At 32.8% G+C, this 22795-nt stretch overlaps 1 protein-coding gene across 8 annotated transcripts in view; it reads left to right on the top strand.

The window, feature by feature from the left end:
• Positions 1-22795, top strand: part of MACROD2 (mono-ADP ribosylhydrolase 2) — a 2108743-nt gene that overhangs the window by 1898 nt on the left and 2084050 nt on the right. For all 8 annotated transcript variants that reach the window (XM_079128517.1, XM_079128510.1, XM_079128511.1 and 5 more), the window contains exon 2: positions 3999-4115. In XM_079128517.1, coding sequence (XP_078984643.1) covers positions 3999-4115 — 117 coding nt within the window. The remainder of the gene's footprint in view (positions 1-3998; positions 4116-22795) is intronic.

The following is a 22795-nucleotide window of genomic DNA, read 5'->3' as shown; positions in this document are numbered from 1 at the left end:
ATGAATCATTGATGAAATGATAGTGAGTACTTAAGAATTATTTTTCTGTTATATTTGAAAAAAAGTTCCTGAAGTAAGTAACAATGTTATAATGTGTCCTTCATTTAACAACTACACAGTTGGACTGATAAGCAGGCTTTTCAAAATCTTTTTAATGTCTTTTTTTCTCTATTTTTTCTAAAGGAAAAATATAACCAAATTAATATTTTTAAATAAGCAAATGCACAAAGAAGGCAATTAAATTAATTTTCTCTTATCCAAAACTAAGCTATTTTTGCGTGAAATTTAAGGGGAAGAGTTGTGATTTGAAACTTTAGGTATGTCTTAGTGTTTTATTAGGATGTTTGTATTTGGAAAATTTAAGTAAAAAAATCATATATATTATTCCACCAAGAAGGCACAATAGTAGAGAAGTTTATCCCACCAGAGAGTTGATGGCATAGTATTTTTGCAGCTGTTATTTAAATCCAAAAGAAGGCTTACCCACTTCATTGAAATGTCAAGATGTTCTGGAAACACATTTTAACTCATTATATCATCTGATAAGAATGTCTACCTGTTTATATGTTTGGTTCACAGAGGAAGGGTTCATTAGAAAAGTGAGGCACTCTTTAAAGAAAAATCTTATATAATGGTAAAGAAACTATATGTCTGTGGTCTTCAGAATGTTTAAGTGTTGAAACAAATAACTAAGGAGCGGTCAAGACCACATTTGTTAAGTAAACATTATAGTATTTTACCCCTAATTCAGAACTATTTAATGTGTATTTAATTTCAAGTATTAGGACTTACTTTTGTTGTTTTACAATTGGTCTTGTTTTGTTTTGTCTTTATACTTCAACTTTTAAATAAATAGAATGACAGAGGACAGGTTTCATTTTTGTATGTACTTTTTGACATTTATAAAAACTGTAAGTTTACTGTTTACTGTATTTCATCCTGATTGCTGATATTGTGATAATTCCATGTTAGTTATCTGAGGCTTTAAAAGTAGCACTTTAGCAACTTCCAGTCATATTTCTTTTCAGTCTTTGTGTGTTAATTCAAAATTTATCATTCCTTTCAGTTTCTACTCCACCAAGACTCTATTTTCTTATAATACGCAGATGATATAAATATTTTTTAATTCACAGAGAAAGTAAATACCAGAAAACATGAGCAGCCTGAACATACTCTTCCATGGTCTTATTGGTTTGTTTCTTTACATGTCTTTTAGGTTTTGTTCCTATCTTAGAGGAAGCACTTCTTTGTTTCTAAGATTAACCCCACTGCTTGTGTTTTTCATCCCATCTTCTGTATTTGAGATCTTGTGCCATGATTTGTTTGTTCTTGGGTATGTTTAATTTTTCAGTGTCTTCAGGTTCCTCTCTACTGCCTATAATAATTCTCAGGTATCTTAAAGGAGATTTTCTTCCGTAGCACTTCACCTTGGAGTTGTTCTCATTTGCCACCTTTTGCTCAGTCCTTTATAACCTCCTGGATTTCAGTTATATTCTAATGGAATATATGTTCCTAAAATCACTTAGTAATAACAATGACGATGGTATGAGAAGAGTTATCATTTAAATGCTGTTTGTGTGTTCAGCATTATTCTTACATGGTTATCTTGTTTGATTCTCACAATAACCCCATGAGGAAGGAAACCATAAGGTAGAATACTGGAGGGTCAAGAACTTTGAACACAGTTGCCTGGGTTTGAATCCTAGTTATTGAGCTATAGGACCTCAGGTAAGTTATTTGATCTCTCTACCTTATTTGCCTCTTCTGTAAATTGGGAATAATACCTGCCTACTTACCTTAAAAGAAAATTGCAACAAAGAGGTGAAACACACACAGATTTGCATAATTTAGATTACAACTCAAATAGTACTGTGTACCACCTCAATGCCATTGGCCATCAAGTTAATAAAAGCAATGGCTCTTACAATTTTTTAAATAATTTTTATTCTTCCTACCATCTTGTAGGAAGATAGTATTTCCCTCCTTTCACTTATTTAAATTCTTTTCCCTAATTTTTTCCATGTCACTGGCACCTTGTATTCCCAGTGACAAATAGGTTTTATTTCATTGTTCACCTGTTTGTGCCTGCTAAATATGCCTAAGTGTTATTTATTTATTTTTTGGGGGTGGGGGTGGGGATTAGATTCCCTTTCTTTTCTCTCTTCCCATATTTGTTCCTTTCAAAGTTTAGGTTATAATTTCCAAATCTTTAGGTTAGACCTTTCTCTAAAGTTTGGGATTCTTGATTTCAACTTTTTGAATGTCCCACAGGCACCTTAAAACTCAATTTGTTGACCCTCAATTTGTTGGCCCTTGAATAATGTGATTTGAATATGTCACTTCTGATTAAAATAACCTTCTTTTGATGTGGTTGAAGAAGAGGTAGTTGTGGGAGTGTAGAAAGTATTGATTTCCCATTTCTTGTTCATTTGTGCTTATATTAATACTTCTGTAGTTTCTGTGAAAAAAAACTTTTTTTTGAGACTAGGTCTTGATATTTTGCCCAAGCTGGTCTTGAATTCTTGTGCTCGGATAATTCTCCTAGCTTAGCTTCCAGAGTAACAGATGCTATAAGCATATACCACAACTTTCATACCCAGCTTGAAAGAATATTTTAAAGTGATTATTTTGCTAGGGTTGAATTTTCTTGAACTAGATACTATTCATTTTTAAGTCCACTCGTCCAAACTATAGTGCTTTGTAATAAGCCGAAAGAGAATTATGGTGAGAGTATGACTGTCACTCTCTACATTGTGGAGATTTTTGGTAAAGTATATGATGCACAACAGCTGACCTATAGAGTGAGGATGCCAGTGTTAGTGTATATATTGAATGTTAGTAAATCTTAAGTTCTTCCTTGTTTTTAAGATTAAAAAATATATTTCTTAGATTTTTTTTCTGCATTCTAGTGGATCATTTTATGTACCTACTGGGATATGCATAATCAACTTTGAACTTTAGTGGTATGCTCTATAGGGTAAAGTTAAACTTCTCAGCCTGGTGTACAAGTTCCTGTATAACTTTGTTTTATCTTGGTTTCAGCTATTTATCACTTCTGTGGCCAATCATCTCATACCATATCTTCCATTTTCAATAACTAGTTGCATTTCCTTATCTTTGTTTACATTGTTCTGTTAGTCAAAATGTCCTTACTTTCTACCTCTTCTTGGCGAAACTCTACACACCCTTTGTGAGTCAGCTTGTGTTATCACCTTTTTTGGGGGAGGTTTTCCTGACAATGTCATATATTGTAGTGTTAATTGCATAGGCTGTAAGTTGAAAGTGTATGTTTATTGCTGACAGCCTTGTAAAATCAAGGAATTATCTTGGTGGCTATCTTTTTTTGTGCTTTCACTATTTGTACATACCTGTCTTCATTTTTTTTTTTTCCTTTTATTTGGTACTGGAAATCTAACCCAAGAGTGCTTTACTACTGAGCTACATTCCCAGTCCTTTTTATTTTTATTTTGAGATAGGGTCTCACTAAGTTTTTGAGGGTCTTGCTATGTTGCCGAGGCTAGCCTTGAACTTGTGATCTTCCTGTCTCTTGCTGGGATTACAGGCATGCACCACAGTGCCTGGTTTGTCTACCATTTAAAATTTTACCTACATAGGTATTCTTTTGTGCTTTTACTTTACTCTTTTGTGCTGTGAACTCAAGGTTAAGGATCACCTTTGTATCTAGGGTGTATAAACATATCACCTGACAGGTACTAGGCTGTTAGTAAATATTGATTGAAAGAATAAATGATTTTTACTTATTTCTTAGCCCATTATCAGAGAATCTTCTTCCTCAGGCTTTGATTTTTCTTACTAATATGAAGTTAATTTGACACCTTTTAACAGTCAGATATGATATCATATTTGAATTTGCATTTTGGTGTTCCTCAAGAACATACTGTCTTTGGTTAGTTTAACATGGTTAGTATTTAAAGTGTAAAATAATTCCCAAGCTTAAAAGTTAAATACAAATGGAGATTCTGCTTTTATTTTGCAAGAACGTTTACTGAAGATGACCTTAGAGGAGAGACGCAAAGAATACATAAGGGACTATGTTCCCCTCAACACCATTCCATCGTGGAAGGAGGAGATGAAGGGCAAGAATCAAAATGATGGTAAGTTTCTCAGAATATTTTTTAGGCACAAATTCTTCCCATTTATTATGACTCTTGCAAGACAATCATTGACAAAAATGAATAGCATTCAAGAAAGAGATGACATTTTTGTTTTTTTGCTATTTAAATTATTGCTCATCATTCAGTTGTTTTTAGTAATTTGTCACGTGTTAAATGTAGGAATGTACATTAACGTAATTTGTGTTCTGAAATATATTTATAATATGGTACTCTTACAGGTACCTTTCATTTAAAAAAAACAATTATTCTGTAGTAGTTTTTAGAGGAAATTAGAGATATTAGAGATATGTTGCTCTGGTGGTGTGGCATTTTGAGTTAGATTTGATTAGTTTCATTTTTATTGTATTTATTTTAAGGATTGCATATTAATTCAAAGAGTGTATTAGGAAGAATAAAGAAAAACCAAACAGGATTTCACAGAATTTTGGAAAATACATGTTTTGTATGGGGTGATATTATGTCTGCACATAAAAATTTGTATGACAAAATTTACTCTCTCAAAGTCTTTGTCATCTGATGAGAGTCTAGATTGTGTTAGAATATAGTGAATTTTAAGGATTAAAAATGTACATGAAAAGTTTCTAAACTCAACATAATAAATTTAATGGATGTTTAACATGCTTACATCAGAATTAACACTCACTGGTATTAATAACCTAGATAAAGTTTAGACAAACAGGGTACTTTTTAGCATGCTTATTAGTTGAGCAAGGAAAATTATTTTATAAAATAAGCTTGGACTCTTAATTTCATAGATTGTGGTCTTAGATGGATGAAACTATGTAGGGTACACAGCACCTTGTGCCCTTAAAATGAAGACAAAGATGGTATTCTATGGATAAAATCTGTGGGGAGCAACATCCAAATTAGGCTTTGGTGTGTGTCAAGAGAATACATGATTGGGTTTAGATAGGGTTGTGTGTTTTTAGAAAGGCAAAGCATGTGGGGATGGGAGTGAAAAGATAATGTGTTTTTTTAGATGTTATGTTACCTGGAAATGTTATATTGGGCAAGTTGCTTCTAAAGGGGTCATTGGACAAGCTGATTGGGATGTTTACATCTGACTGTCTACCCAGTGTCTTAAGTAAATGCAAGTTGTTTTAATAATGGTCTAATTAAGATGCCATTGAAAGAAAAGGTAGTGCTGTGTAATGGAAAGAATACAGGGCTAGGAATCAGGGAGATGAGTTCTGGGCTTTGTCTAACCTAGGGTCTTGTACCTCTTCAGATTATTGGGTGTTAGTTATTGTTTTTTTCTTCTATTCTTTAAAAGCAACTGGTATTGAATAATTCTGCCATAATATTTTATTTATGGCTTGTAAATATTCCTCTCTCTAGTGCTTCATTCATCTGATTACCTTTCTTGGTTGCTGATTTAGCTGGTCAGTTTTTTAAGGATATAGTACATGATGTTATTTTTAGCAAATTTGACCCTTTGAGATAGATGTGGAATCATGTTCTTGCCAAAACAATTAACAAAGCTGTAGTTGTTACCCAGGCCGCTTGCCCTGTGTTGGACTTGTCTATCTCTGCATGGAAGCTTGGCTTTTCTATTGACCATTTCCATTTAAGAATTCAGCTAGTAACGCTGTACTTGAATCTTGGATGTTTTCAGAGATACCACATGCGGAATAGTGTCCCCCAAATTAGAAAATACACTTCGAATAGCACCTGACATTTAGATTCTGTATATTTAATCCTGTCTCTTAGTATGAGTTTTTTAAATGATTTACAACTGCTCTATATATTTCTTTTTTTTTTTCCTTAATGCTTTTTTGAACTTGAAAGTCCTTCATGGGGAACTAGGTGAGGTCATCAAAATTGTATTTCTGTTAAACAATATTTTATTCTTTTATCTAAAATCTGAAATGTTACTTGTTCCTCTCCTTATGACCAAGAATTAGTGACTGGCCTCTTCAATGGAATGGCTCATTTTATAAGTAATGTTTGTTAATTTCTTTATGTTCTATACATCTTTCAGATGTACTTTCTTATTGTAACCTATTCAGTGCTTAATTATAACAAAGTATTACAATAGTTTAAAAAATCTTTAGGGCTGGGTGTACAACTCCCGTGGTAGAGCATTTATGTAGCAAGTCTGAGTTCTTGGGTTTGATCCCTAGCACTGGGAAAAAAACACTAAAAATATAAATTCAGAGCTGTAGTCCCAGCTATTAGGGAGATGTCTCTGAGGTAGGAGGATCACTTGAGCCCACGAATGTTAAAAAAAAAAAAAAAAAGTATGTATTTTCACAAAAAATGATACAGGAACACTAGACATATAGGTATATTTTAAAATGCTTAAAGTCATTGCTTATTATTATGTATATAAATAGGTATTAATATTTATATAAGTGTAATTTTTAAAATGTGATACTTTAAATATTAAAAGATGTCTATAATTCCTTTTCATGTAGTTTTTAATTTTTAGGAAATGGACAGTATTTATTGGGTTAGGAAAGTCTGTCAATTTTAAGCTCAGTTTTTTAAGATCCTTGTTTTCATAGGTCATTTTGGCCTTGTTATCTGTGATTACATGGAAAGTTCTTGAGCTTTTGTTTTAAAATTTTTTCTTTGTTCAGATTTCTTTTAGTTGAGAACTTATTAGCTTATAGTTAAAAAAGAGCGGAGTGGCCAAATGTGTAACAAGTTTGATTTTAAGCCTTCCTAAAAGTTTTAAAGGGAAACAAAAAATTGCTAAACAAGATAAAAATCAGTGTTTATATGGAAAGGAGGAAGCAAGTAGATGTTATTTTTTTTACTTTGATATATTATTTTGATAATATTGAAAAGTTATAGATCAGAAGAGAAAAGAATGGGAGGTGATTACCCTTCCCTCCCCCAAATAGCTCTTTAGGATATATCATTTGTTTCTAGTTCATGTTCATATTTTGTCAAATATTATTAGCAAATCTCTGGAATTACATGCTTCCAATTACATCTTTCTCTGTTACCAGTTGGGTAATAGTCTATTTCATTTGTCCATTGCTATGTTGTAGGAAGTTTTAAAATGCTTGTCTTCTTTTATTCTCTGTCACTAGTACCTGGAATAATGCCTTATGTGTAGGTGGGCTCGGTCAGTGTGTTACATAAGGATGCTTCAGAGATTAATAGTCTACAAGGGACAATCTTCAGTTTTCTGTTCCCCAATCAGTTTTAATCGTGGGCATTAAAACATATATGTATAAAGAGAGTAGTATAATAAATCTTTATGCATACACCACCCAATTTCAACAAGGAATACACAGCCAGTTTTAGTTCATGCCATTGCTCCTTGGATCTTTCCCCCAGACTGTTTTGAAGCAAATCATACTTATCCATTTTATGTACAATGTGTATATGCATGCATATGGATGCATCTTTGAGACACTTTTTGTTGTTTTAATAGAACTACAATGTTATTATCACATATAAAATAAGTACATTAAGGGATAAGGTTGTAGATTAGTGGATAGAGTGCTTGCCTAGCATGTGTGAGGCACTGGGCTCGATTGTCAGCGCCACATGTTAATAACATTGACAACTAAAAAACCTAATTAAAAAAATTAATACATTAATATAATTAACTATCCAATTAGTATTTACATTTTCCCTTTGTCTCATAAAGGTTTTTTTTAATAGTTGATTTATTTAATCAAAATTTAAACAAGGTTCTTGAATTATAATTAATCAATAGTTTTAAATCACTTTTAATCTAGTTTTCTTCCTGTCCTTTTCTTCTTCCATATTATTTATTTAATATACTTGGCTGTTTGTCCTGTGAAAATTTTTGTATGTATGTATATATTTTTTTCTGACTATGTCAGTGTGATGATCGTTAGCACATTCTAATGTTCCTCTGTTTCTTAGAGTTGACAGTTCGGTCCAGAGGCTTATTAAGATTTATATTTAAAATTTTTTGAAAGAATGCTTTGTGGATTATTGTGCATTTTTTTGCATCATATCACAAAGCATGTAATGTCTTGAGTATCTCTATGGTAATGTATTGATCACTGGATTTAAGTATTGTCAGTTTAATCTATCTATGTAAAGTTTCCTATCTTTTACCCTAAGTAGGCATTGATGATTGTTACTTAGATGTTTTATTTTATTAAGGATTGCAAATAGTGTTTGAATTTTATGTTTCCTTCTCCATTTATTAGTTGAACTTCTGTAAGGGGTCATTTTCTCTTATTAGCTCTTTTGTCATCATAAGTTCATACAAAAAAGGAAATTTTAGATTTCCCTTATTTACCAGTTTTCAGATTGAGTTGATTACCTGATAATCTTCCAAAGGTGATCAAAGTTCTTTCTAAATTTTGACTATCATTTTGAATCTCTATCTCTTTCATTTAACCTCTCTTAGCTCTACCTTCTCCCTTTGTTTCTCAGACACATTAAGTAAGGTTGCTTCAGTAGTTAAGTTTACAAAGAATGTGTTGAAAGTGTAGCTTCCATACAAACACAAAGAATGCTTTGTGTATTAATTTATAGTAGATATAGTAGATAGACAAAGGATATAGTAGAAAGAAAGACTGATATATAAACTGTTGAATGGATAAAATGAAAGTGTGTTGCTTCTTTGTAGTGACAACAGTTCTAGTGTGGGGGTTTAATTATTTGTGTTCTGTTTTCCTTTGCTATTTCCATGCTAAGGTTCTACTGAACACCACCCAGAAAAGAGTGTTGTTATTCTCTTTGGATGAAGCAAAGCATTAGCAAAGACTTCCAGGCTTATGCTAATGTTTGACTGTCAGGGAAAATGACTGTAATGAAAATGGCTATAAGTTTAGAATGTCTTTGAAGTCATTATTTTGAATTTTTGAATATCAGTGGGGGGAAATAATAAATGATGAGAATGAATTAGGTGAAAACATACAATTATTTTACTCAAGTATGAGAAAGTATTTTAAAAAATTATCATTTAGAAGGAAACTTCATATTTCGTATTTTACATGTATATTTATGTTCAGATCTGCTTTGTAAGTCATTTGGAAAACACTTAACTCTAAAATGTCTGAAACATGTAGTCTTTGGAAGTTTGACTTTCTCTCCACTCCATTTTTTTGAAGGGTATAAAAATATTTTGATATTAGAGGCACATTTTGGTTAGAGGCACATTTATAATCTTTTAAAATATTAAACATTAGCATTATAGCTTAAAATTTCCTTATTTTCTCTCCCTTTCTTCAAACTATTTTCTGTCTTAATTGTTTGAACCAGAGATGATGGATGACCAAAGAAAAGTTCAGACTTCTGAATTTCTCAGTCTGTTCACTTTTAAATTTAATTTCAGTGTAGGTATTGAATTTTGTATTATTTTACTTATGTCCCAAGCTAATTTCAATGTAGGTAATGAAATTTTGTATTTTTTTTTACTTATGTCCGAAGTTCAGAGTGCTACTTAGAAATAATCAAAAGAAGGTATGTATTAATCTAATCCTCTTTCAATATCAGTACACAATCCAGTGCTTTTAGCAAATTTATAGCAACTATTTTTGAATGTCAGTATGTTTATTAATTTTCAGGACTGTGGATAAAATATAATCATTTACGCTATAGAATATCACATGGAGAGGAGTGAGGGATCTAATATAATGGGAATTTTAAAAAATTGAATAAAATAAGGTAAATTCTCCATATTTGTAAACTATGTTAACTGCACTATTTTATGAAATGTTGGGTAGTTGTTTATTGGAAGACAGAATGCAATTTAAAATGACTGAACAGTTTGGAAAATGGCATTAAGAACAGGATGGAATTAAGTAGAGATAAAAATTAGAAAATTTCCTGCTTAATTTCTCTGTATCGATACCTTTTTATATTGTCATATTCATTTTGAGCATTATACTTTAATATAATGTGTAGAGTAGAAGACTCAAAGCAAAATCCTGCAGCTTCTTGGATACAAATCTTTTATTTTGAGTAGGTGGTAGTTTTATTTTTCCCTCAAATGATCTTAAAATGAATTAAATTAAAAATTTTGCATTAACTTCAAGAAGCTAAGAGAACTCTCTTATTCTTTAAACAGTTATACATAATATTTCTACTACCTGGAAAGATGTTGTACAGCTAGAATTTATATTAAAAATAAACATTTTTTCATTTTAGAAGTGAAGGTAGGGGCTGGGGTTGTGGCTTAGTGGCAGTGCACTCGCCTAACATGTGAGGCAATGGGTTCACTTCTCAGCACCTCATAAAAATAAATAAAATAAAGGCATTTTGTCCATCTACAACTAAAAAATATTTTTTAAAAAAGAGGTGAAGGTAATAACTAAAGAATAAAATTCTACTTGGCCTCCATTATTATCTGGGCTCTCATTTTCATCTTTGTCCTCCTACTATAGCAATCCCTTTCTTAGCTTTTTCATTATAGCTTTCTTTCTGTTTCTTGAATGTGCTGTGTTCCTGCATACACTACTGAGGCTTTATTTGAAATTTTGCTCATCATTCATCTTTCCTTCTTAATTTTATCATCTGTGCTGAGCTTGAAAGCCTTCTGTTCTCCATGAACTCTTCCTTGATTCCTTACTCTGAAACAGTTTATTACATACTTCCATAAAGCTATCTTCCTTTTCATTGAGTGTTTATATCAGTTGGTTTTTATGTACTCAGCAGTGGCTTATCTCATTAGGGTCTGTCTCCTTTATGACACTGTAATTACCTTGAATATAGGACTGTATTATCTTAACTCGCCTTTATATCTCTGGCATCTGGCATAGTGCTCAGTGTATGGTAGGTATTCAGTGAATATTTGTTGCATGAATTGAATAAATCATAAATTGCATTTATCTGTTGATATTTTCATGTAGAATTTTCTTTCTACTTTCCATGTATTAAAAAAACTCACATGGAAATGAAAGGCTTAGAAATTAAGCCAGAAGCTTTTCAGTATAGGCAATAAAAACTCTACATCTTTTTAATATAAGATTGGCTTTATTAAGTTTTAGATATGATTAATTTCAATGAGATTTTACTAAATTATTACATAGATATTTAACTAGTTGAGACAAGGATGAGAATTTATGTGTGTGAGAGCATTGTGGTTAGTTATAGTAGTTAGTATCTGAGCATCATGCTTTTAGCTTCAGCAAGCTTTATTACTAACAGCTTCAGTTAAATGAGTGAAAATGTAGATGCTTAGGTTGTTATATATATTTTTTTTAAATGTAGAATAATAATTTTAAAGTGTTGCCATTCTCAGTGCATTTGCTTTAGTAGTTTTGTTCCTTGAGACTCAGAGTCAACTGTAAGAAAATAATTTAATGCTAAATCCTAAGTCCTTTACTGAGTTATTTGATTTGCTTCAAAAAAGACCTTGGCTGTAAACAGAATTTGGTTCCCCATGGAAGAACTAATAACTAAATAACTAAATACCTTGTAAGAATTTTGAGAATGTTGTTTACACTTGAGTATGAAAACATTCAAAAGTTCTGTATGATGATATTCTTTTGGGAGTATGAGGACTTATTTAGTCAAGTATTTATGAGGTAAGGCTAACTCGTAAAATGGAGAAAAAAAGATTGAATTTTATGGAAATTCATGAATCACTATATAGTTCTGTTTTTTCTCTGTTTCATTTTCCTATGGGTTCTCTTAACTACTTTCCAAGACAACGCATAGATAAGATTTGTTGTGCACTGCACAATATACTGTTATGTAAATTGTCCTTGTATTAAATTTGTTTTTGAAATAATTAGAAACAAATTCCAAATATCTTTTAATTTTTTGATATAGATGAATTGGTATTAAGAACAGAAGATGAAAAGTTTTCTATATATTTTGTAGGTCTGTAACTTCGCATATGTACTATGCTATTTTATTTTATTTTATTTTGTTTTATTTTATTTTTTGTGGTGCTGGGGATTGAACCCATGCGAGGCAAGCACTCTTATCAACTGAGCTATATTCCCAGCCTACTAATTTTATTTTTAACATTTTAAATGAATTTTACTAATAAATATGGGTTTTACCTAAATACATTTTTGTCCATGCATACAGATTAAGAGATGTTACATACTGGTGGTAGCCAAAGCCAACTGTTTTTTCCCCTTTCCCCCCCTCTGATAATCTTTCTAAGTGAAAGTGTCTTCATAATGCCACTTCTGCCCTCTTTCAAATTTATTTATTAATTTCAAATTGACAGATACAGTTGTATGTCTTTTATAATGACCTTGTCTTTTCTGAAATATTTAGTTGTTGTTTCTTTTTTTCATTTTTGTGGTGCTGGAGTCTCATGCATGCCAAGCCAGTAAATACTCTACCACTGAACATACCCTCAATCCTAGTTATTGTATTTTTGTATAAGTGTTCAAAAATAAGAATTTACATACAACTTATTGTCTTATCTAAGCCTTTTATTTAGAAATTGGTTGGGGATTACTGATGTAATAGATTTAGATAATGAGTACAGTTCAACAAAAGTAGCCACGTGCATGCCACAGAAGTGGAAAACTAAGTTTTTGAGCAGAAGTAGTACACAAAGAAACTTTAATTTGATAAGAATAATATTGTTTATAACAATGCATATAGTGATTTAAAGGGTAGAAGTTTCCATTCCTTAATATCCTGTTTCTCCTAAATTACCTGCTTACCTTTTTTTTTCCTGCTGCAGATTCATCTGTCCTTTCATACTTAAGTAATACTTTTTTTTTTTTTTCTTTCAGTACTGGGTATTAAACCCATGGATGCTCTACCACTGAGCTACGTCCTGAGCCCTTTTTATTTTTTATTTTGAGACAGGGTCTTGCTGAATTACCAAGGGTGGTCTTGAACTTGTGATCTTCCTGCTTCTGCCTACTGGGATTACAGGCATGTGCCACCATGCCCAAGTCTATCATACTTTTTCTATGTCTGCTTTTCACACCAGTTCCTCACTTCATTTCTCTCTGTATCCTTTAATAATTCAGTACATCCTTTCTCTATTAATCTTTGCTGCTATTTTTAGGGGGTTCTCTAGCTTCCTAACCCACTCTTGTAAGATTCTAAATAATTGCTTTTCTTATTGTGGTCAAATATACACAACATAAATTTTGCCATGTAACTTTTTTTAAAATTTTGCAGTGCTGGGTAATGGTTTTTATATTTGTAATTCAGTGACATTAAGTACAGTTACAGTATTGTATCATTTTCAGAATTTTTTCACATTCCTAAATAGAAATGTTGTGTCCATGAAACATAACTACCTATTCTTTCTTCTCTACCAACTTCTGTTATTTTTTATTCTGTTGTTTGTCTCTGTCTCTATAAATTTGTGAGTTAGGAATACCTCTTATAAGTGGAATCATAAAAGTATTTGTCATATTGCACTTAGCATAATGCTTTCTGGATTTATCCACATTATAGCATGTATCAGAATTTTAATTTTTTAGGCTGAATAATATTCCATTGTATGTATATGTAATATTCTGTTTATTCATATGATGGACATTTGAGTTGTTTCCACCTTTTAGGTATTATGAGTAATACTGCTGTGAACATTGGTGTATAAGGTATTTTTGAGTCTCTGTTTTCAGTTCTTTAGGTATATAACTAGAAATGGAATTGCTGGATCATATGGTGATTCTGTGTTTAAGTTCTTGAGGAAACATTTTATTTTCCACAGTGGTTGTATCATTTTACATGCCATCGATATACAGGAAATCCAGTTTCTCCACATTTTTTGCTGATACTTGTTATTGTTGATTGTCTTTACAGAGGCTTTTTAACTGTCTATGTGTCTTCTTTGGAGAAATGTCTGTTCAACTCCTTAGCCTAGTTTTGAATTTTTTTTTTTGTTATCCAGTTCTAGATATTAATCACTTATATCTATACAACTTGCAATATATCCGCCCACATCTGTGGATTGTCTTCACTGTCTTACTGGTGTCCCTTGATTAAATAGTTTCAAATTTTGATGAAGTGCCTTCTTTCACATGTTGCTTTGAAGGTTCTCTGGAAAAATCTTAGGGGAAAGGGAAAAGAGAAGGATTGAGTTGAAGCTAGTCTTCTATCTCCCCAAGGATAGTTGGTGCAGCCCTAACTAAGATTGTTATGAGCAATGAGTGGAAGTAGTACATATGACTTTTCTTTTTTTTTGAGCATGTTACTTTCATTCATGTGTCTTAGACTCAATCTCAGTCATATGACCATAGGTAAATGTAAAAGAGAATGAGTGTAATGTTATATGCTCATGAAGAGCGTACACATGGAAACTAGTTTTGGTGTTTAGCTACTAAGTTTTACTGTACCAAAAAATACACAGCTTCTTAAATAACCACTTTCTATTGAATCAGCTGTAAGACACTGTTACTTTATATTCCACTAGGAAAGAAGGGAAAAATAAAACACTGCCAATTAAATGATTGCACACTGTTCTTTTGATAGTATTCTCTTATTTATTTTAAAATTTGCTCTCTTTATATATATGTGACAGTAGAGTATATTTTTACGTTATACATACATGGAGTATAACTTATTCAGATTAGAATCCCATTCTTCTTATACATGATGTGGAGTTTCACTGATAGTGTATTCATATATGAACATAGGAAAGTTATATCTGATTCTTTCCTACTGTCTTTTCTATTTCCATCCCTCCTGTCTTCCCTTTGTCTAATCCAATGAATTTTTGCCCCCCCCCCTTATTGAAGATGGCATCTGCATATCAGAGACAACATTCAGCCTTTGGTTTTGGCATTGGCTTATTCTACTGTTATTAGCATGACAGTCTCCAGCTCCATCCATTTATTGGCAGATGCCATAATTTCATTCTTCTTCATGACTTAGTAATATTCCTTTATGTATATGTATCATATTTTCTTTATCCATTCATCTGTTGAAGGGCACCTAGGTTGGTTCCATAGCTTAGCTTTAGTAAATTGAACTGCTGTGAACATGGATGTGACTCTGTCACTGTAGTATGCTGATTTTAAATCCTTCGTTTATAACCAAGGAGTGGGAAAACTTGGTCAAATGTTGGTTGCATTCCTGATTTTCATTCCTGCTTTCCATAGTGGTTGCACCAATTTGCTGTCCCACCAGCAATGTATGAGTTTACCTTTTCCCCCACTTCCTTGCCAACAGTTATTGTTCCTTGTATTCTCCAGCCGTGCTGACTGAAGAGAGATGGAATCTTGTAGTCTTAATTTGCATTTCTCTAATTGCTAGAGATGTTGAATGTTTTTTCATATATTTGTTGACCCATCGTATTTCTTCTGTGAAGTGCCTGTTTAGTTCTTTTGCCCATGTATTGATACGGTTATTTATTGTTTTGTTTTTGGTATTACGTTTTTTGAATTCTTTATATGTTATGGAGATGAATGCTGTATCTGAGGTGCAGGTGGCAAAGATTTTCTCCCTTTCTGTAGGTTATCTCTTCATGTTCTTGATTGTTTGCCGTGAAGAAGTGTTTTATTGATTTTTGATTTTACTTCTTGCACTTAGGAGTCTTGTTGAGGAATTCAGTTCCTAACCTTGTAGAGATTTGGGCCTACTTTTTCTTCTAGCAGGTGCAGGGTCTCTGGCTAATGCCTAGGTCCTTGATCTACTTTGACTTGTTTTGTGTAGGGTGAGAGATAGGGGTGTAATTTCATTTTGTTACATATGGATTTCCAGTTTTCCCCCGCACCATTTGTTGAAAAGACTATCTTTTCTTCAATGGATGTTTTTGGCACCTTTGTCTAGTATGAGATAACTGTATTTATGTGGGTTTGTCTCTGTGTCTTCTGTTCTGTACCATTGATCTTCATGTCTGTTTTTGTGCCAATCATGAAGTTTTATTACTTTAGCTCTATAGTATAATTTAAGGTCTGATATTGTGATACCTCCTGCTTTACTCTTCTTGGTAAGGATTGCTTTGCCTCTTAGTTTTCCAAATGAATTTCATGACTGCTTTTTCTATTAAAATTTTATCTTCTAAAATACAGAATAAAAAATAAAATTTTGTCTCTTCTAATATAGATATAGTAGATGTCTTAGATTTACTTAATTATTAATATATTCAAATGTTATCTTTGAGCATATGTTGAAAATGTAAGTGAAATAAATTGGCTGAAGTGTTCCTAAAATGTCTTGGCATTCAGAGTCCAACTCTTCTGAAATGTTTTTTTCTCCATGTAGTTGTTGATGTCTGTTTTCTCACAAAATCTTGTTTCTGTGCACTTAGAAGAGTTCATGGTATAACATTACTTAAAAATGTACTCTACTTTTATCTGGGATTTTCTTTTAAACTACCAATATGTATTGGAGTTTTCTTGATCTTACTCGGTGGTGTTAATGAAAGATCTTCAGTCAGTTGCTAGTATTCATATTCTTTGCTCCAATGTTCATTGAATAGATTGTTCATTAATAGAAATGTTAAGAGGTTGTGTTTGTCCAGTTATAGGACCAGAAATAATAAATAAGTTCTTCTATAAGCAGAGAAAACTATGTCATTATCAACACCACAGTAGTAGCTACTACAAATGCATGTTTGTAATAAGACACCTACCGATTTCAGAGATGTTAAAATGTTAAAAAAAAAGGGCATCTTAGAATTGAAAATACAGAGTATGTTGAATTTATTTTGGAATTCAGGTTTTTGTATCTTAATATTTGGGATTTTTTGTTTCCTTAGTGTTTCCTTAAAAAAATACACTGTTTATTTCAAGTTTTTAAAATAATTACATTTTTCTTTATCATAATATTTAGTTTGGAAAAAGCTGATATGAGGGTAACATGGGCGACTTCAGCTGCTTTAAGGGTCAGTGGGAACATTTTAAGGCACTGGCTCAAAGTTATGAGAATTTGATTTTAGAACAATATGGAAAAATTTAGATATTAGTTTCTTCTGAATGGTGTTGACTTTGACATTGTATTTTCTATCATTGTAAGCAGGTATTCTGGAGATTCTAAGTAAAAATCACTCAGACATAATAAAAGCAATTCATTCACTGGGTGATGATTGATTGAATAATATATTTTGTAAAGTGTCTTGACTACTGAGATTTTTATTCTAAAATAATTTAATTTGGTATTCAGTGGTTTTCCTTTTTCTGTTCCCCAGTAATGTAATTTAACAGTAATTTCTGTTGGGGATTAAAGCATCTATAAGTTTTGTTTTTTCTTTCTTTTCTATTTTTTGTTCTTAGTGAAAGGCAGGCAACTAAATGCCGATCAGCTTTCTATTTCTAATTAAGTGATTAAATACTCTGAGCAAGTCATTCTTTGAAGCACTGATTGGCATTGTGGGAGGATGAAGCTGAGGAATGGTAATTTTTTCTTTGTAGATTTTACTTGCAAAATATCGTGCCTGATTTTCCTGGAAGTACAATCTTCTGTCTCTAATTAATAGTTCTAAGGAACTGAAAGTGTGGCTCTATGGTAGAATGCTTGCCTAGCATACATGGGTCCCTGGGTTCCATTGCCAGCACCACAAACAAAAGTCCATTCCTTGGTTTTCTGAGGGTGTAGTTGATAAAAGGGCTACTGTGGATTTTACTTTTAATAATAATAAAATAAAATTTGGGGAAATGGTTTAACTTTCCATTCTCTTTTCTGTTCTTACCTCTTTTTTCATTTTGTTATTGACGCAGAACTAGTGATCAGACTTTTTGGAATAATTAGTACCTAAATAGCTACGTGAGGAATTCTTTCTTCTTAGTAGTTCAAATGATCATTAACGAGATTCTTAGTATACTTTTGGGGAGCAAATTAAATAGTTAGATGAAGGAAAGCCTACTTTTAGGAGGATAAGTAGGTGGGTACACCTTTTTCTTGTTTTTTTTTTTTCCCCACATCCCCAAATTTAGATGTCAGGTTGTCAAAGATTTTCTTCTCAGTTGTCTATACATTGTAACTATAACACACCTAACTTAGTGTTGGCTACACATGGCTTGCTAAGAGCTTTATTTAAAGAGTGTTGAACTTTTTTCATGGTAAACTCTGAGTTGGTTTATGTAGACTTTTCAAGACAATGCAAACAATGTGATGAAAGCTTCTTTTTCCTAAACAGAGTTGTAACACTCTTCTAAATATTTCTATATCTATATCTGTGAGAAAGATCTCCCTGTATTCTTCTGGCACTATTCCCAATAAGATATATGAAGTACTTCTTATTTAAAAGTAAGTGTGTGGTATCTCAGAATGCAAATGAATTGGATTTGATTAATTTGATTATGAAAAAGTATTTAAAAGTAGTTACCTCTGAATTTTGTCTATAAATTGGCATTAGCAACTTATTTAAGACTGTAATTATTTCTTAAAATGAAATGGAATTATTTACAAATAATGAATTATAATTATTTATGTAAATTTTCTTTGTATTAAAAAGTTATTTATTTATTTTTATGTTTATTTTTTGCGGTGCTGGGGATTGAACCCAGGGCCTTGTGCTTGACAGACAATCACTCTGCAAACTGAGCTATTTCCCCAGTCCTAAAAAGTTATTTTAAATGTATGTTAAAACTAATTATAAATCAGTTTTTATGCTGTGTTATTTTATATTGTGTGGTATCATATAAAGATATGGGAAACCACTCTAAGTGGTCACAACTATACATTTATATCCCTGTTATTTATAATTTGTTGTATTTTTATAATCCCCAGAAATACATTAAATCATGGTCACTGTAAAGCATTTAAAAGATTCAAAAACTTTGAGTTAAAAATGTTAGTTTCTCCAGTTCAAAAAAGGTAAATATTGTTAGTGTTAAAGTTACCTTTCTAGACTTTTATGCATTTTTAATTTAATTTAATGCAACATTATGTCCAGGTATTGTTATAAGCATTAACAAATAGTAGGGAGTTTTTATGAAAGCCTAGAAACTATATGAAACAAGTAATAATATTTGGGAAATTAAGGCTGGGAGAAGTTAACTGATTGCATGGTTAACCTGGACAGTTTGGCACTAGATTCTGTTCTCTTAGTCATGCTGCTCTTATATTTTTTTAAATACACTATTGAACATACACTTGTGTGTAGTATTTTTCTGGTTTTTAATGTAAAAACTATTGTACATGGTGCTTGGGGGGCTTGCTTTTTACTCCCTAAAACTATATTTTCATAATCTTTTCTTGCTTTTTTAAAAAATGGCTATATGCCTTTACTATAACTCATTTAAATTTATTTATCATAGATTATTCTTGAAAGACTCTAAGGTGTTTTTCAAAATTGTGAACCAGGTTGCAGTGAACATGTTTGTAATCTCTGTATATATGTGAGGATTTCTTGTGAAATAAATTTTGAAAAGTGAAATTGTTGGGTCACAGACCACATTTAAAATTTTGATAAAACTCCCTAATTACTTTCCCAATGATTGAAACAGTTTATACACATATCAGTATTGTTATGAGTACTTGTTTTTTCATAACTTTGCCAGCAAAGTTGTGAAGTCCTTAAATTTTTGCCAGAAAAGATAAAAACTACTAAAGCTTTGCTGTTGTTATTCGCATTTCTTTAAGATTTCCTAATTTTTATCCATTTGAATTCATTTTGTCAATTACTTGCCCATTTTTTATTGTATTTTCTGTTTTTGTGTTTTAGATTTGTAAATGTAACATTTTAAAGTCTTTTGTTGAACAGTGTATAGTCTGCTGTTGAACAATTACTATAGAATGATTATAGGTACAGACCTAAACCAGCCAGCCAGGCTAAATTCTAGCTCTGCAACTTACTTAACTCTTTACCTCAGTATTTTCATTTGTAAAATGAGATTACTGGTGTAAACCTCAAGAGATTATTGTGAGGATTAAAATAAATTAGTAATTACAACTAGCATTAGAACTGTTTCTGATCTTTAGTAACTGATCTCTAAGTGCTAGCTTTTACAATTGTTAAATCATTAACACAATTTTAGTCCAGTGTTAATTTTTTTAAAAATGTCTTTTGCATTTTAGGTCGAAATCAAGATTTTTTCATTCTGATATATATATTTTTTAAAGTACATTTTAAATTTCTTCAACGATTTTTTTTTTTTTTTTTTAACCTGGGATTGAACCAAGGGGCCCTTAACCACTAGACCACACCCCCAGCCCTTTTTGTATTTTAATTAATGAAAGGGTCTTGCTGAGTTGCTAAATGCCTTGCTGAGGCTGGCTTTGAACTCAAAATCTTACTGCCTCAGCCTCCTGCAAATGTATTTGTAATTTGTCCTTTTGAGAAGTGTCTGTTTAGGTTATTTGCCCATTTATTGATTGGGTTATTTTTTCTGGTAACTTTTTTGCATTCTTTATATATTCTGGAATTAATCCTCTGTTGAAATGGTCGGTGGCAGAGATTTTCATCATTCTGTAGGTTCTTCTTCATGCTCTTAATTGTTTCCTTTGTGGTACAGATGCTTAATTTTGTTCCATCCCAATTATTAATTCTTGGTATTATTTAAAATGTTGTCTTAGTATTTTAATATAGGACTAAGACAACATTTTAAATCAGTGAAGAACAGAAGAATTTAAGACCACCTACCTCCCAACACACAAAAATTAAATTCCATACGTACAACAAACTTTAAGTAAAAAAACAATCATTTGCAGGAGGCTGAGTATTGACTTTGTTTTCTTCTAGTAGTTGCAAAGTTTCTACTCCAATTTTTAGGTCTTTGTTCTGTTTCAAGTGACATGTGCAGAATAAGAGAGATATAGGTTCATTCTTCTATGTATGCATGTCTAGTTTCCCAGAACTATTTGTTGAAAAGACTATCTTTTCAAGGCATCTTTGTTAAGGATCAGATGATTGTATCCATGTGGATTTGTCTCTGTGATTTCTGTTCTGTTCCATTGTCCTATTGATACCGCCATTTACCGGTGACGAGTTCTGCTCCTTCTAATGTTGAAGATTGAACACTAGAGAAGCACGCCAAGGCAAGCATGTTAAGCAGGTTTTATTTAAAGCTAATAATACAGACTTCTCCCGGCAGGGAGAAGGGGGCCATGGCTGATGTTCAAAAGTCCCAAGAAGTGAGCGCACCCTACATCTTTTATAGGTTAAATTCTCTTTTGTTCTCCAGTTCTCTCCTCCCCTTATCTCTCTTTCCTGCCTACGTGACTAGGCCTGGTTTTGCATTAAGTGCAAAGCCATGGGCAGGGGGAGGGCCAAGGTGATTCAGGCAGGCAAGGGCCCAGGGGGCATTAATTAGCAGTTCCTGGCTTGCAGTCCTTGATAAAGGCAGGTAAATTTGGTAATCAATGGGCTCCGGAGATCCTTGACATTCCATTCATTCCAGGGGCAGTCTCCAACTTCCAGAGGCAGATGATTTTATGGCCTCCATTTCCTCGATTTGACCCGATCCCCTATTTCTACACTAACTACCTGTTCCCAATTCTGGCTTCATTCCCCCCTCTAATCTTAGGAACTCCATGCTGCTGGGGAAGGAGGTCGATGACCGCTCTGGCTTCTTCGAGCTGGAAGTGGATGGCGTGGGGCAAGCAGCTTGGAGTTCCTTTTCTAAAAATCGGGTCAATCGAGGGGTCCAAGGTAGAAGTCTGGTTGGGGAAGAGCAGGTTGTAAAGTCATCTGGGGGTGGGTGCTTCTATGATAGAAGAACAAAAAGACATGAGTACTGAAATGAGAGTAGTACAAAGTAAATGTTGTAGCATCTGAAACATGCCACTGAGTATCATGAAAATGGCAGAAGTCAATCTCTTACCAGAAGGTGGAAGAACTGAGAAATTGTTCCCATAACTAGGCCTAGCAAAGGCTGGAGAGGACAAGGCCTTTATTTGGGGACTTTAACATTTTCCAGGTTGTCAGGAATGTAAACACTACATTTAACCCTTAATGTCATTGATGTCCCCAGAAAATATAGTTAAGCTACTTAATGTCACCTGATTTTGTAAAATATCCCTTTATTGGTATAACCTGTGTTTAGTAGAGATCTCTATACTTCTGTTACTTAGGGCTAGATAATCATACCTGTGTAGCTGAGGAAGGTCTTAAACTGACTAAAACTTCTGACTCTGGCGGTTTCTCTTGATAGTTATCAGGCACATTTGCTGAAGAATCGTTCCAGTCTTTATTCTAGTGGGCTAGTACAAGTGTACATCTTAAGTTACATTTAACTATTATTTCCTTTAAATGCCCAAGAATGGCTATATTTTGGTTTTAACTGTTTTGCTGGGTATCTAAGATCAAGATGGTCAAATTGACCTGGTTCCTGTCTTGTTAAAGAGTCAGCTGAGTTCCCACAGGGGTCACTCGTAGAGAACTTAAGAGCGGCTTCCTGGTTCCACCAGTGACTTTGGTTAGGCAGGGTCTCTTGATGAGGTGACTTCCTTTGAAAGCATCAAGGGATGTTTCCCCTTTTCCATGACCCTCCTCTGCAGCAGATGCACTGGGTGATTTTTCATCCTCTAGTCTCAACAATCTCCTTGATCAGGAGGTTGTGTGACCCAGAGTTGCAATGCTCCTTAGAGAAGTTCTCTTATTCCCTGGGTTCAGGCTGACATTGAGGGCAAAACCCAAATATGGACTTTTCTTGACCTCTGATTTAACTCCAATCTCTAAGTTTGATCTTAATTATCCAGCAAGCCAGTCTCACCAGTCATAAAGTAAGAGTACTGGGCTTCAACTTCAGTGTCTATAACTTTACAGTTATTTACCCTTTTATCTAACTGGAGTCTGTATTAGTACTGGAAGTTACCACTATCTGTTCTATAGGTGATGGCTTATTATCACAAGTTACCTAGGTTGTGTGTTCTTGAAGCAGCTACTTCTGCAAAACATTAAC

The sequence above is a fragment of the Sciurus vulgaris genome (assembly GCF_902686455.1).
Source record: "Sciurus vulgaris genome assembly, chromosome: 2".
In the NCBI taxonomy this organism is placed as follows: Eukaryota; Metazoa; Chordata; class Mammalia; order Rodentia; family Sciuridae; genus Sciurus; species Sciurus vulgaris.
Note: the sequence above shows the minus strand (reverse complement) of the source record. Positions and strands in the feature narration are given on the sequence as shown.